Raw genomic sequence first — 16,905 nt, 5'->3', positions numbered from 1 at the left:
AAACTGCTTTCGTGATTTATGTTTTTTTCTTCAGATTACCCAGTTTCCTCGTAGTTTGCAGCCTTGGCATGATTCTCTGTCACTATTTCACCGGCTGACACGGGACTGGACTCAGAAAAGGGATTTTGACAAAGGAAAAATCTATTTCTGAGGAAGGTCCCGTGTCACCCGGTGACCCTCCCTGACTCACCTATGGCTCCCCCCCCTTTTTTCTTGCACATGCCAAGTCTGGGGTTAGTGCTAGCATGGAATGAGGTAGATGGCGCTGGTGTCGCCGTCCTGGCGGGTGTCGAGTGTAGGGGCTGTAACGGCTCACCGCTCTGTTCCGGGGGTTTTGATAGGGAGAGATCTTTCGAGTATGTTTCCGTGGTAGTGGTATTTCACTCACCCTTCTTTATACCGACGTCTTCCTAGAAGACGCTCGACTGGGGGTAGTAACCCCAGCTTTCCTGAAAGCTCTTTTTCTCTGGTATATCTAGCATATTATACCTAGAAATTCGTGCTGTAATGGAATTTCACTGGGTGACACGGGACCTTCCTCAGAAATAGATTTTTCCTTTGTCAAAATCCCTTTTTAGTAAATTTTGGGCTAGTCATCTTTCAAATATTGTTTTTTACTACTCTTCCTCTGTTTCTATGAAATGTATTATAATTGTCTTCAGACTCATTAAAAGACAGGGATCAATTTCAATAAAGTATTTACACTGAGAATTTCACTGATCTGGTCTGATAATGGGGCATAGATTAGGAATGCTTTAAAATTTGATTCTTATCAGTTCCTAAGTACTGTACCTGTTTCTAAAATTACCAATACAGTACAGTATAACCATCTCCAATGTTGAAATATATAGTTTTAACACACAAGAGGTTTTATCACTCTTACTTCTAATTTGGTACTGAACCCATTCATATTCAAGTTTTATCCACTTCCTGTTGCACTTTACAATTATCCTCAAAATCATGATAAACCATGTTCTGACGTAGGAAAAAACTATTTTTGGCAGCTGCTGTGAGTCTCAAAAGTTACCTTTATGGTCCCCCCAAGGCTCCATAAGACAGACCAACCAATTACAAAGAATTTTCTTATAGTAGTTAGTCTTGGCCAGGATAGTGCTTGTTGGCACAGTGATAGACTATAAAGGACTCAGGACAGGACAACAACTACCTTGGTTCTCTACGTCTCACTCGCATAGATGTGACAACAGCATACTCCGGCCATCTTCATTACACGCCAGGTTCATGCAAGATAAATGTTCACCCCAGTCGTATGCCCTTTTGTTAGAGAAAGTGGGAGGATTTGAGGACTCACAGCGGCTATCAAAAACAGGCTTTTCCTACGTCAAAACCTGTTCTTTGATAGCATAGCCACTGTTCATCCTCAAAGGAGCTTACAAAAGAAATTAACAGGTGACAAAATGAATTAGCTCCTAATAAATAAATAACCAACATGAAGTGAATATAGCCACTGAAATTTCCCTTCTGAATCCAGAAGATCTAGGGAACAGTCTTCTGCTTCACATGAGATGCTTCAAATGAGAATCTTGCCTTTCCCAAGCAGCAATCTGACAGGGGTCCACCCAACCCCAACTGAAGTGTCTGTACTTTCTAGGGGGTAGTGATTTATCCTGAACTTCTATACTGCCTGGCAGTGGTGATATGACTGCCTTGGCTCAATCAGTACATGCAGGCTTCCCTGATAGGAAAATTCTGCTTGCTGTATTTTCTATACTGCCAAGCAGTGGTGATACAACTGCCTTGGCTCATCAGTTCATGCAGGCTTACCTAATGGGAAATTCAGCATGCTGTACTTTCTATTACTGCTAGGCAGTGGTGGTAAACTGCCTTGGCTCATCAGTTCATGCAGGCTTCCGATATGAAAATTCTGGTAGCCGTATTTTCAGAATTCCTGGAGGAAATCTTGAACAGTATCAAGGATGACCCCATGAGAGTGGAACTCCTTTGAGGACTTGCTACTGAGCATCAGCAAATCAAAGATGTTATCCATGATCCCCAGAGGTTGCACAGTCTGCTCAGGCAGAGATAGGTTTCTCACCAAAAATCTTAGGTCATGGGAACAAGGTAATAAAAAAACCTAGGTAAAAAAGAAGCTGAACCAGTTGTCTACATCCCCATTGAAATCTGAATACTGTAGATACTAAGAGACAGCCTACTTACTCCCAGAGCTCCGACTGGTAACAATACTGTAATAAGACCAGGTCAGACAATAAAACCTCAAACCAGAATGTATTAGGGCCATCAATATCTGCCCCTGAGAATGACACTGCTAACCCTTGACGAGACACTTTAATGTACATCATTTCACCCGATAGAAAATACCTCATCAATTAAAGGAAAACTGATTGAGGTTGAGCATATAGAATTTCAGGACAGAGCAGCCTTTCCCAACACTGAATGGCACTTGGTCCTTCCTTCAATATGAACTCAGCAACTGCCAAAGAAGATGGTTATCCTGCCTAATAATATAGCAATGTAAGCCAAATAGAAGCAGCCATATTAATGAAAGCCAAAGAAGCAACCTTTCTCTAGTTTAATGGAAAATATAGTGCAACAACAATTTTACAAAACCAATAACCTCCCTAGGAGGCATCAGCCTTCTGTCTCTTCGCTTTTGAAACAATCAATCATGTGAAGTCAGAATTTCAGAATTTTGTGATAACTGGGAAATGAGAGTTTATGGCAGAAATAAAGCTATTTGTCTCCACCATCCTAATAACTGATAATGCTACAAAGGAATAAGCAACATTTGTCCTCCCTTATGAGAGGCGGCCAAAGCTCCCATTGGATAGGGCTACTCAGGAATTTGGGACCCCTAGGAGAAAAAACTCAGGACAGCCATGACTGAATTTTATGCTAGGCTCCACTTATTAAAGAGCTTCCAGAGTCTTCCAGAACAATGTTCACTGCAGTAGCTAAAACACTGACATGGACCCTACTAGGAGCACTCTACGACTTTCTGGAGTGTTGCATTAAGGCTTGAAAGGAAGGCTCAAACATTTTGCTCCCCAATGTAACCTCCCTGTTGCATTCTTCCCATACCTGTTGGGACCCTTTTTGAAGAGTCTGTTGAACGAGCCTGACAACAGAATTGCACAATATATACTGTTCTTGAAAAAGGGGAATCTGGGAAACAATACCCTTGAGAGTTTCTGATTCCTTGGTCTAAGAAAGCTTGGTGTGAATCTGAGCCCTACAAGCCTCCAGTCACTACTAGAGGACCCCTCCGACAACAAAAGAAAGGACTACAATAGCATCAGCACCCCTTACAAAGCAAAAAAGAAAAATCAACTCCTGGACTGTGTATTACATGGAAGGGAAGAGGATGAGCCCCATACAACTTGCATGGTTGGGGTTGTTTTGTATGGCACAACATGCAGTTGTAGCCCTCCCCTTGGGAGACACAGTATAATTTTCAATGGGCTAAGGTAAGAAATGGTCACCCTTCCCCTCATCTAAAGTAGTTTTTTCCAAAACCCAGACCCCTCTGCCTTTGATTATTCTTGAGGTTATTGCTGTATCTACTTCATAACCTGAGCTTCTTTACTAATAAACATCTGCCCTAACTCTGATGATATGGTTATAAGGTAAAATATCAACTTTCCTTTTTTATGAGGAAGAACAGCCAAATTTCTTCCCATCTCAGAAGTTCTCTACACTTCATAAACCCATACTGTAGCCCAGAAAAAGATTCCAGTGACCAAACAGCATTACTCCTGAACTCTGTAAACCACAGACAATTTCATATTTGTAATGCATATCAAATTTGTACCTAATATAATGTGCAATGAGTAGCTTACAGATAATTCACTTCAAAATCATGAAATCCTACATCACTGTTTGTTGTCTTCAAGGTATTTTAGTCTGAGTTGCTGCAGTTCATAAATGGGTGTTGATACACATGAGAACCCTCCTGTCCTCATCATAGTTTAAGGTATTAGAGCACAGACATAACCTACATACTGTACAAGAACATTACATATTGATTAGGCTTATAAAATAAAATGTTTTGTTCCAGGATACATCAGAATATAAGACATCAGCAATAAACATGCTACTTTCAAAAGGTCACCAAAGACTGTTGTCACAACAAAATCTAGTATTATTACAGGAAATCAGAAACTAATCTACTGCTACAGTCAACCTCATCCACTGACATTAATACCTTACATGAAAAGTCCAGTTAGGTTCAAGTTGGTATGTACTGTACTTTTATATAAAGAAGTTTATAAAACCTTACAGAATTATTAGTCACAATTATTCTAATTCAACTACAAAGCACAAAAACAACAAAAATACAGTATATAATAAAAACATTGAAAAAAAATTACAGTTAATATATTTATATGAGTTTTTTATAACTTTAGAAAACCCTTTGAAGATAAAGACAATTTACATGGCCATCAATTAATATGATACCCAGAAATTGAAAGCTATTTAAATTCAAAGTGGAGCCTTTCAAACTTCAAGCAATTGTAACATATGAAAGGATACATATGCATATGTAGAGTAAACCAAACCATATCAAACACACATACGATAAAATCTTGTATTACACCTCACACAATAGGAACCCATAAAATAACCTGTTGAAATAAGATATGTTCCAGTCAAATAAAACAAAAGGATCAAACCACTCACATCCTTGTGTAATGTTACTAGAGTCAGCTTTGAAAAGTGGAAAAGTCACATGTTAGAATTATTTACTAAAGTTATTAGGTAAGATAAATACTAATGCATCAGCTCAGCACTTTGTTAAGCAAATAAGTTCAAGGACTTGGAAAAGTTACATTTTTTAACCAAATTTTTTTAACATAATGAAGTGGAAATGATAAAGAGCTGTATTTAAAACAGAGTGAGGAAGAAACTTTAATAAGAGAAGACATGTAAATTTTGCCTAAGAAGAGGTCTATCATTACTCTGAGCAAGCTCAACCACACTTGCCATTCTGCATCAGTAAAATAGCAAATATGCTAATACATCACTTATCAATTTTCTGGTTTGCTATTTATATCAATACTAGCACTAAAACATTCACAATAAAGTATCTACGAGGCTTAATTATTTCAATCATACTATAACCTGGGTCTGTCAGAATTCAAAATGTAAAAAGGAAAAAAATGTGTCTTGCTACAAGACTAGCATTCTCCAAGTCTCTGTCAAGGAAGCGATTTCTTTCAAATTCATAGTACAGTATTGTCTATCTAATACAAACATGACCTTTCATGCAAGAGCTTCTGCTTTTCAATTACAAATCATTCACAGTCTAGCTAATCATCCTTTCATTCCAAAATAAAACATGGACAGATTAAGGTAACCTTTATGTCCAGTTTGCCATAATCTCTTTTTAGAACACCTAACAATTCCTGCATTCCCTGTGCTTCATGTTCATCAAATAATTTGGCAAAATAAATCTAAGACTCTGCAAATAAATAATGTAAGCCATTCCACAGTGATAAGTATTGTGTAGATTTTTATATAAAAAAGTAGATAATGAGACAAAATGACAATTTTTTTAAATAAGTGAAATATTATAGTAATAAAAAATTAATTAATGAATGTGAATATATATATATATATATATATATATATATATATATATATATATATATATATATATATATATATATATATATATATATATATATATATATATATATATATATATATATATATATATATATATATATATATATATATATATTCACATATATAATATATATATATATATATATATATATATATATATATATATATATATATATATATATATATATATATATATATATATATATATATATTATTATTTTACAAATATTTTTTGCAAAGGTTATTAATTAAGTGAACTTTAAAATGTAAGAAAGATAATGATTATATTCAATATTTATAGCACGAATTATTATGTAGTTCTCACCAAAAGATCATGACAAGTTGGCTTACAACATGCGATTGTCATTTTTCATTTTCAACACTTCATACAAGCAATGTTCTGCAAAAAATTCTATGGAATAAACTGCATCATTTATTGTTTGCTATGAAAATGGGGTATTCAAGGATTGAAAATCTACACCACCACCACCATCACCACCACCATAATAGCAGGGCATGAAAAGGCTCAGCATATTATGAACACAAGACAACATCAATGGTTAAACAAGGCAATACAGATCATAGCTGCTAGCAAAAATCATCAATAATAACAATAACAGTAATGATAACATTAACATTGGTATACATTACTCCAAGGACGTATAACGCATCCACATACAGCTTAAGGGTAGCCTAGATGTTACCAACCAGAGAATCTCAACTTTTCTGTATAAAAATCTTTAGTTTCAATGCCAATGCACACTTGATGGAACATAAAATAATTGGTCTTAATGTCATTTTATGAAAAGGTGTGTTCTAAAAATCTGCTGTGGTACTAAAAAGCATATATTTTTTTAACGCTGAAAAATTTTGATTCGGTATGCACTGAGCACCAGCCTAATATTAAGCTTCAGTGTTACTGATGATTAACTATAAAGTACTAATGTAATGTATTCGTGTTTTATGCAGATGGACCAGTAAATCCTTCAAGATCTGAAAACTAATGATGAGCATGATATGAATTTAAAAAAATTTTTTCACACAATCCCATCACCCATATATGGCCACATTCATGGTGTCAAATGTCCCCAGACACTGCACTCTTTTGTCTGAGAGACAAAGTAACTGCTGCAGTGCACCACATGTACCACTTGGAGCCTTTTCTGCCTTAATTTCCATGTAGTCTGGAAAAGAGGCTGTGAGATAAGATGAGAAGGAAGGAGAGAACTCACTGGGCCCCTAATGATTTCAAAGGAAAAACTAATTTTCTTCTATAAAAAATCAATTTGTGGCATCAAATTCACAGCTTACTACTGGTCCCAGTAGTAAGTTCTCAGGATGACCTGCATGAGGCAGTAGGTGATCATGGTCTTTAAAACTTGTTTCTCAGAGCAACATGTGGAAAATGAATTCTTTAGGGGTCAATTATTGGATCATTCCTTCTCCCAAGGTGATAACAGACCACCCTCACCAAACACAGTCGAAGACACTCTTCATCACTACTGACAGATGTCAAAGAAGTGAGGGCAAAATGTGCTTATGTATGGCCTGACTTCCTTAAGTTTGGGTCTTTACCATGAGGTCAGCTGCAAAGGATATCTATAAAATCCAACAACTCTTAGAATTCACTACTCTCCTGGATATATAGTGAATCTCACTAAACTGCCTTGAAGATGAAAACACAAAGAGGTAAACTATCTACAGTGTAAGATCCACAGTGAGGCTTCTTGTAAAGACTCACTTGGAGGCTTAAGGGGAGCGCACACTTATATAGAAATAATACTCCGATTTTTATGATATTTGTATATGTTATACATATATATAAGGTGATGTTCCAGAAAAAAATTTGAGAGTGATTGGATGATTATTTTGGATTTTAATAAAAAAAATAAAATAAAAAAATTAAAAATGTTTCTCCTCCTTCATTTTTAGAGCTATTGCAATGCGGCTTCATACACAGAAAATATATCACAGTAGGCAAAAAATCATGGGAAGAGTTTTTCTATTTTTTCTTTTTTTTTTGAGATGGGGCAAGGGGGAGATTTCCCCCCAAAATTTGTATAATTTGATTATCACAGGTTCTTCGTCATTCTAAGAAAAAATCTTTCCTCTTTCCAATGGTACATTTAACTTTAAAATTGGCCTAAAAATAAAAAAGTAGTTAGCATTTGAAGTGCAAAAAAGTGAAAACGAGAAAAACGACCGTAAAGGCCAACAAGTGTTTTTTTTTGGCACTCGTGGGAAAACTTATCTAAGAGCATTATTTTGGTTGATTTTTGGCTCCAGGTCACCTGCCCCCCTTTATGAAAAGGGGTATTATTCGCTCGAGGCGAGGGTATCATCAAGTACCACCTGACTCATTGTTGCCTGGTTTGAAACTAAGACATTAAAAGTTTAGTAGCTACCAGGCTGATATTCTTGACTCATTTTCAGTTGTTTTTTTAACTTGTTTGGTCTTTTTGGTCTTTGGAGTTTGATTTTCAAGCCTTTTTGTCTCTCAAATGAAGAACTTCTTCTATACTTTCACTTGTGACAAACAGATGTGTTAGTAAGTTGAATTTCTCATAGCTGAAGTTGTGTTCAATTTCCTCAATATTTATCTCATTCAACTGATGGTGCTGAGATTTTCCATTGCTAATTCGCTTTGCTGGGGCACTAACCGTAAACCTACATGATTGGCACTGCATTGAAATGTCAGTATCCTATCTATTGGCAGAGACATCGACCTGAACTTTACCCCAGCAATTATGTAACTGAGATCTAGATATAATGAACTTGTCATCATATACTCCCTTTTCATCATCCTTTATTCATTTCATCAACTGTGAGCGTATCTGTGAAGGTGAAAGTATATAGGTTGCATTTAGAGTTACTGGATGTAAAAAAAAACGGCAAAAAACACCGCAAATAGCGAAAAAATTGCTCAGAGTAAAAAGTTTGCTATCGCCAACTTTCAATGTTTGTGGGGAACTGACTCTGCTTTTTCTCGGCAGTCAGCATCCTCTCTTAGACCAAGCAAATGCCATTGTTGCTGCCAGACGTAGGAGATAAGGTGGTATAAAAATCAAAATAATTAATAAATTAGGCAAATAAAGGAAAAAATTACAATAGTCATTAGGAGAAAAACGTCAGCCTTACCTCACCGTGGTGGGGGGCGGAGGCCCAAAACCCCATCAATTTTAATATTTCGAAAAAATGCTTTGGTCACGTGATAACGAAGGTGTTGCTAATGTCTTACGGCCATTTAACCATTTTTTTTAAATTTCAAAAATATTCATCAAAAATATATCCCCTTAATGAAACTTTGAGACTAAGGAAAGGTTTTATTGGAACCTCTTTAAAATGATGGACAAGCCTCAAGGAACCTTTTCAAAATGCTGGAGAAGCCTTCCCATTCCACTGGAAACTAAAAACTAAAACCCGTGATGACCACAACCAACAAATTCTTCAGTCATCAAAAGAAAAGAAGTGTGTGTTTAAAGAACAAAACAGTGCTCCTTTCACAATACCAGTTGCAGAAATAGCTCCTCTTGTTTTGGTAGGCTGAAGCTCTGCAAGGTCTGATGATTACACTGAAAATTCTCTGCTTCTTGGATAGTCTCATGGTATTTACTTGCAACTTATCTACATTCTTGTCAAATAGTGTCTATTGATGATCTTGCAGTGGATACAATCTATGGAATTCTACTCAGGCGTTGACAGAGCTGCAGGCATACAAAATTTAGGCAGGTGACTGACGGATAACTGAGGTTCCTGGTGGTGCATGCTGTGCTATAAATGATCTTCTGTCTGTTAGACAAAAGAGTACAGTATCTAGCGACATTGTTATACCATAAATATATGCACAAGTGAGTGAAGGGGTTGACAACTTTTCATTTCAGTTAACTTCAAACTTTTCCCTTTTTTAAATAATTCCAGAATATACTAAGCCTATAATAAAACTCAAAACAAGACAAAAGGGCCATGGGATAAACTATTAAAGTTGCAAGCTTTCATTGAAAGATGCTGAACAATTGATGACTGGAATTGTGAAGAAAAACTTTTACCTGATATAATATTTTTTTTTTATGTCCAATAAATGTAAAAATTTCTCAGGTAAAAGAGAAGCATTCTCTTGAAGTACAGTCACCAGTCATTACCTAAAGTAACTACTCATTTAAAGATGTTCTGCAATTAGTATCTGCAGTGACCAACAATTAAGACTGAGGAATAGGAGAAAGTAAAAATACGAAACCATATTTTGTTTTACAAACTCTTTCAAGGAAGACTGCTATGGATAATTTCAGAATTGCAATCATCTTAAAGGAGAAAAATTTACTTTTGAAGTATGATGACAACAGCAGATAATACTACTGAAACTACTGTACTGTACTATACTTCTACTACTAATAATACTGCTACCACTACTGTGCTGCTGCTGTGGCTGATGATGATGATGACGACATTATACAGGTACATAATAACAAAGTAATGCGTAATTAATCTGACCTCAAAACATAATTGATAGCTACATTTGTATCAAGTTTTCTCAGTAAAAATTCTAGGCTTACTTACTTTCCTAAACGTACACCCTTCCTCAAACATGGTATAATAATTAAAGAAATCATATGTCCATTGGTGTGCATGTCCACATAAATACCAAACAATTCAGTCAAATTAATGAGTAGAAAAAAAGCAGTTTTCACACATTAAAAAAAAAAAACTGGATAATCAAGATACTCTGGTATGGCAGGATATTCTAAGTCTTACAAATTTACACATGATACAGTAATGGAAAATATTATAAAAGAACAGAGATGGAAAGACAGTGTCAGGGAGAGAGAGAGGGAGAAAGAGAGAATTGCACCACAGTAACAAGATGCTGACTTACTCTTCTAAACTCTGCAATCTGTAAGTATTGGTAAAGAGTTTTTGGTCAAGATCATTGGAGATGAAATCATTATTATCAATGTACAAGTGTTAGTGTATGGTCCCTCTAACACATTCTGCCTAGAGACTTCTCAAGTCATCTCAAAGTTATGATAATATACTGAATCAAACATCAGCTTAAGTATAACTGGAAATACACATCAATAAAACTTTAACTGCATGTGTAAAAGAGACCTGAAAATATGAGTGTACAGGTAATGCATGTTGCTGCCAAGTAAGTCACTTACTACAAGACTAAACTTAGTCTCGAAGAACTAAAACTGCAACAAAGCGTAAAATTAATGTAACTTACACTAAATTAGTTTCTATGTAACATGAAAAAAATTAATTTCTAAAATAAGTGTTGCAAAAAGACTAAACTATTTGTATGTAATGCAACATCAAATCTCTTCTTAAAATAAAGCTAACATCTAGAACAAGAAAATACAATTTTTCAGTCCAAAAAAAGTGACATTATATGAAAAAGGAGCCCAAGATCTCAATGACAAAGAGTGTCATTTTTAAAGGGGGAAATGGAGAACCACTACTTAAAGAAAAGTCTCTTAACAATGTAAAACACAATTAGAGATTTTCTCCAAAACTTAAGAGCACTGCACAAAACCATTATTGCAAGAATAAAAATGATTAAGATAACTTGAAAAAATCATAAAAAAATTTTGCTTGGAAACTGTGCAAAAATATGAGCTGAAAATCATGCAAAGACAGAAAAATTTATCTAGTAAATATTTAAAAATGTTAAATTAATAATACTGATGACTTGAATAACAAGAATAATTAAATATACTGTAATTAAGAATTTAAGTATGAGATAAAATCCTTAAAACTACGTATGAAAAACTGTATATAATGAGTCCTGAAAGGTTCACTGGTAATTAAAAAGTAATTTGTGAGAATAGTAGATACCTGCTGTCATAAATTTCTATAACCTACACTCACAGGAGCTGAAACCTACTTGTGGCACATAATGCACAAACATTGTTAATCTGAGACGTATGCTGTTACGTGCTATGACTTTACAATAGGAATAAAATAATGCCTAAATTAATTAAATGGCACAACATGACCAGCATCCCAATCCATATTTTCTTCTCTTAAACAATGCCCCTTTATTAACAACAATTACTATTTTTCTGCATGGAAAAACAAATCATGCTTTCATATTCATATTCAGAATCGATGATGAGTTATGGTTACTATATAAGAGAGAGAGAGAGAGAGAGAGAGAGAGAGAGAGAGAGAGAGAGAGAGAGAGAGAGAGAGAGAGAGAGAGAGAGAGAGAGAGAGAAGCATGAGGGCTGAAGTTGAGTTATATTTTCCTGTAATGAGGTATTATATACTAAATCAAAAGAAAATCACAAAAAATCTCAAATAGAAATATTTTCAGATTTCAATTTCCCTCACAAATACCTGGTTTCTCTTTATTTTGTTGTCTGTTCTTTTTTTCTTGTAAAAACGAAAATATTAACAAATAAGAACTTGAACATTGCAGCTCTCCATAAAACAGAGGATCTCACAAAATCTTAACACTGCAGTCCTTAGCTAGTGGTGATGCGCTATTTACATCTATTGGATAGAAACAAATAATCATGGTTTATAAAAAATCACAGTCCTGTGCTTCATGAGAGAAATCATAAAAGATCTGTAGAGGTAATTATCATACCAAAGTGTATTAAATTCTTGCAGCATTCTCTTACCTAACAATATTGCATTGTTAAAATTGAATAAGGCCTTTTGGGGTATTTTCTAAAAAAAAAAAATTAATCTTGAATGTTAAGGTCTTTTGTAACTTAAAAAGGTCAATGTAATGATCAATCAAAATAGTCTATGATAGCTAAAAAAAGATCCATTTCAATGCTTAAAAGTACTGGGTAAACTCTTTAAAAAGTTAAAAGGTCAAGAAAAGCACATGGAAAAAATACAGTAAAGGGTGAAACCAGACAAAAGGAGTTCCATTCTCTCTAGCAGTTTCCTTTTGCTTAGGTACTAAAATGCCAACAGTTAACAAATTTTTTGCCGATTCCTTACTCACTATGCTGTTACTGACATAGCAACTGCTATTTCTAAGACAGCAAATGGACATTTACTTTGGCACGAACCCTGACACTATAATAAAACAAAAATATACAACTGATTCTATTTGGTCTATATTTCTCAAATGGTGTTATTCAGCTGACATAAGTACCATTATGATATGGTAATTTTTATTCTTTTTTTTTTTTTTTTTACCCTAAGACCTCCTGCATCATGTGAACAAATGAAACTATCAAAGTGTACTTAGGAAAGCACTCTCTAATATTAAATTTGATAGATTTGCCACCTCTGTCATTGCTGTCCAATTATATCAATTTGTATAGAGCTAAAGCCATTTTCATAACATGTGCATTACCGATTTTAATACATAAAAAAGTATATCTAAACCACTGCCTGGTCTAAGTCCTGGTCCTCATATTCATAGCAGTCTCGTAAATTCTGACTCGTCCTTATGATATATATTAAGTGATTTTTAAAATAAATTGGTTACATTCTTATGGTGCTCTGCACTTCTCTAGCTTTGCTATTCTTTGCCTGACCTCTGTCCTTATAATTCCATTGTGTAATTCTATTTTTCATTTATATATCTTGTATTATTATGTAATGTACTTCATATTTTTCACCTGAATATCTATATACAGTATACATACATAATATGTATATATATATATATATATATATATATATATATATATATATATATATATATATATATATATATATATATATATATATATATATATATATAGCATATTAATTAAGCAATTAACTTGATTTAAATGAAGGCGTCATTCGTGAATAGTCAATATCTGGTATCCTTTTACTATACTATAGACTTAGCTAATAAAACCAATTTAGTGCTGTAGCATGAATCCAAACTGTAGACTCAGAAAAATGTATTGTGAATTTATCTGAAAAGAGTAAATATTCCCTTTGAAACTTTTATACTGATACGCCAAAAGGTCATATCAAATTAACAAACGGTAATTAGTGTTTTGTGTAAGAAATTTGTAGAGGCAATGTTACAGTCCTTTATGCTGGGCAATATCTGTTTCACTTGACATTAAAAGTTCCTCAAGCTAACATACATATTTTGTAATAAAAAGGAACAACTTACCTCAGAACAGATAATTATGCAAATAACTCTCCTCCGGAGATATTAGGCATCCAAACTATTTTCAGAAATGGTTTGGACGAATATTTTACAAAACAAATAACCACAGAAAGTGCATAATATTGAGGGAGATCCAGTCATGCTGCCCATCATACAAATTTACAAGGGTTTTAGTTTTACTTTCTCATTTAGCTTTTATTTATTAAACAAGCAGCATTTCTGTTTAACTTTTATGTATAACATCAGACAAGTATTTTAAAAATTGCTTACCATATCGAAAGGAGAAAAGGACTGCATTATAATAACAAACCTTGTCTTCAAGTTCTTAATATACTTCAGGGAACTTCATAATAGTAAAAGACTAAACCAATTCTCTGATCCCATTTATGGATGTTATTTTTTGCTATTTCATTCCCTCAGCTTTCTTTCCAAGGCCATAATTTACACCTACCTACAATTATTATAATCCAAGCATTGAGTGACCAAACCAACAGAGCAGAAGAATTGTTTAAGCCATTGCAGTACTGCCTTAAAGGTACTCACCTAACAGAAACTATCCTATGAACAACAGTACCAGCAAACTTAAGAGATACATGTACACTTCATATCTTTGTTAACCATTTTCTAGCTATACAAAACAGTACTTGAATATTCTAGATTAATGCAACGTGCACATATTATATAATGTACAAACTATCTCCACTTCACACCCCAAATTTCTAAAAAATATATATATAAAATATAACAATGATACTACACTAACCATGAATGACCAAAATCTATGTGTGATGTGGTAAAACTTTTGAAATTATTAAAAGAAAGAGAGATTAATGACAGGTGAAAGCCTCAAAAATATCCAGGTACAGTATCTTCTTTGCAAAACAATATCATATCAACAGATGTTTTATAAACTGTGAAACTGAGAACTTGGCATATTACTTTTACTTAATTTTTGCTGTACTAGATCTGCTTGTACTGGGTTCAATAAAAAGCTTGAATTGTAGCACTCATGCTTTTCTAAAAACAGAATGAAATCTAAATCTGGCTCAAATCTTATGAAACCTTTGGATGAAAATTCAACATAAATCCTTTCCAGGTATACATTCTTTCTGAGAAGCAGGCTGAGGGTTAGCCTGAAATAAACATTACCATACTATGGTTACAAAGTTGCTCTTTTCTAAGAGTCAAGAACAGCTGGATCATCCAAACAATAGAGCCTTGTTAATATTATTATATTTCTGGTTTACTTGTTTCGATTATGAATTAAGAGGTCATGACGTCATTATTGTGCATGAATTCTCCTTAACAGGAATGCTGGCATTTCCTTAAATTTTACCTTCCCTACCTATACCTCATATTAATATTCCAGTTGCTTGAATAATCACTTAAAGGAATAATACTGTTTACCTGCATTAGCTTTTTGACAACATCTCTCCCAAGAATGTGGTCAAAGACAGCTTGTAGGAACTGATCTCCCATGATAGTCAATTTGAGCTTATCTCGATGCCATATGAGAACTCGGGAATCTTCTATAGCTGTTGCTGATACCTGAAATAGTAATGAACACAATGAAAGCAGCCCATTCTACCAATTATAAAGTGAGGCATTGCCAGCCCTATCCACATTTTTAAGTGCTGTACAATGCATCTGTTTGAACTTTTGGTAGACTCCTTATGCAGTACTGTAAGTTGAAAAACTATAGACAACAGATTCATTTACAGTGATATTATATCTGATAGAAGAAATCATTCATTAACTACATATAACTTAAATTTAAAAACATAAACTAATACATCATTCAATAACTGAAACATAAACTAAAACATAACTGTAACAAATATAAAAGTAAAGTTAATGTAAGATATGGAAGGTTGAATCACCACCAAAGTAAAATGAAAAGATGTGAGATGGAAGACATTAATTAAAAGATAAAAAATGTAGATGGAAGAACAACATCCTGAAGCATACCATTAGATATGGGGAACGGGGATTTTGGCACCAACAATTATGGATGAAGGGCAATTGGAAAAAAACCAGAAATGGACTGATATGGATTATTAACACAATAAGCACTGGAGTCTGACTAACAGAGATTTATGTTAGAATTCTGGATCTCTTAGTAAGAGGGATCTCAAGAGGACCAAGTCTTATAGAAACCACGAAGCTGATATGCAAAACAGACTTCTCCAACTACTGAAAAACCATTTGATGCTAATTTCCCGAGGCTGAGTTACAATGTAGTCAGGATGTGCTATTTCAGTACATACATATTTAACACTTAATAGATAACTCCTGATTTAAGCTAATATTCAACTTAAATACTCAACAAGAACAATAGTGCCACATTTCTAGAAAACACCCTAAATCATATCAATTGCTTATGAATACCCTTTTCCATTAACTCAAAGCATGTTTCAACCTCCTTCACAATGCAGTTCACCCTTTCAAAAGAATAACTAAATTAATATTAATCTGTATGGTTAAATAAAAATCAGCCTTCCCCGCCCTTATTAGCAGTAAAGTATTACACCTGAAAACTATTGCTCTTCAATGCAATGTAAGTTTCCGTAACAGGGCAACGATCAAATACGGATCCTCATGTTTGCTGTATAAGAAGGGCAACGATCAAATACGGATCCTCATGTTTGCTGTATAAGAAGACTTGACACAAAACTAAAATGATTTTCCCAATGGGGGGACACACTCACACCCACAAACAACCAACTGCCTACATAGATTTAACAATTCAAGTACGCTTAGGACTTACTTGAAAGAATTCATCAGTGGAGACTCCAAACCACTCAGGTGAGTCAAGGAACTGGTGCTGAGAAACGATGTGCAGAGCTCGGCCATTCTGACTGATCACCAATCTGTCAAGAGGGAGAGATGTAGAGATGCTTCTGAAATGCCATCAGCGCAATACTCTTCACTCATCTTGACATGAAATTGTATTTAACTTTGGTCTTACAAGATCAAGAGATCATATCGTTATATGAAGGTCTTCAAAAGATGAGAAAATATATAATCGTTTAAATGACCAACTTTAGTGAACGTAAGGGGCAATCAATAAAGTCCACATGGATTTTTAGGTAAATTTTAACCATTTAGTAAAAGTACTAAAATATACAATCGACTTTAGATGAATTTTGGACAACCGAGGTTCCATCACTTGCTTGAGGAAACCCCGTAGACAAATTGAACCAATAATTTTCTATCTGGCTCAAGAA

At 34.3% G+C, this 16,905-nt stretch overlaps 1 protein-coding gene across 17 annotated transcripts in view; it reads right to left on the bottom strand.

Moving 5' to 3' along the window:
* The window catches only part of LOC136839275 (popeye domain-containing protein 3-like), a 465,954-nt gene that overhangs the window by 59,805 nt on the left and 389,244 nt on the right, over positions 1–16,905 (bottom strand). For 16 of the 17 annotated variants that reach the window (XR_010853282.1, XR_010853283.1, XR_010853281.1 and 13 more), the window contains exons 4-5: positions 16,446–16,548; positions 15,086–15,226 (exon numbers count right to left, since the gene is read on the bottom strand). Coding sequence is in view for 13 of the 17 variants with exons in the window: in XM_067105090.1 (XP_066961191.1) it covers positions 15,086–15,226; positions 16,446–16,548 (244 nt within the window). In the remaining 4 variants the exon portion in view is untranslated. Of the gene's footprint in view, positions 1–10,474; positions 10,493–15,085; positions 15,227–16,445; positions 16,549–16,905 lie in introns of all 17 variants that reach the window. The other variant, XM_067105079.1, reaches the window with a different exon arrangement.

The sequence above is a fragment of the Macrobrachium rosenbergii genome, chromosome 6, assembly GCF_040412425.1.
Source record: "Macrobrachium rosenbergii isolate ZJJX-2024 chromosome 6, ASM4041242v1, whole genome shotgun sequence".
Classification (NCBI taxonomy): domain Eukaryota; kingdom Metazoa; phylum Arthropoda; class Malacostraca; order Decapoda; family Palaemonidae; genus Macrobrachium; species Macrobrachium rosenbergii.
Note: the sequence above shows the minus strand (reverse complement) of the source record. Positions and strands in the feature narration are given on the sequence as shown.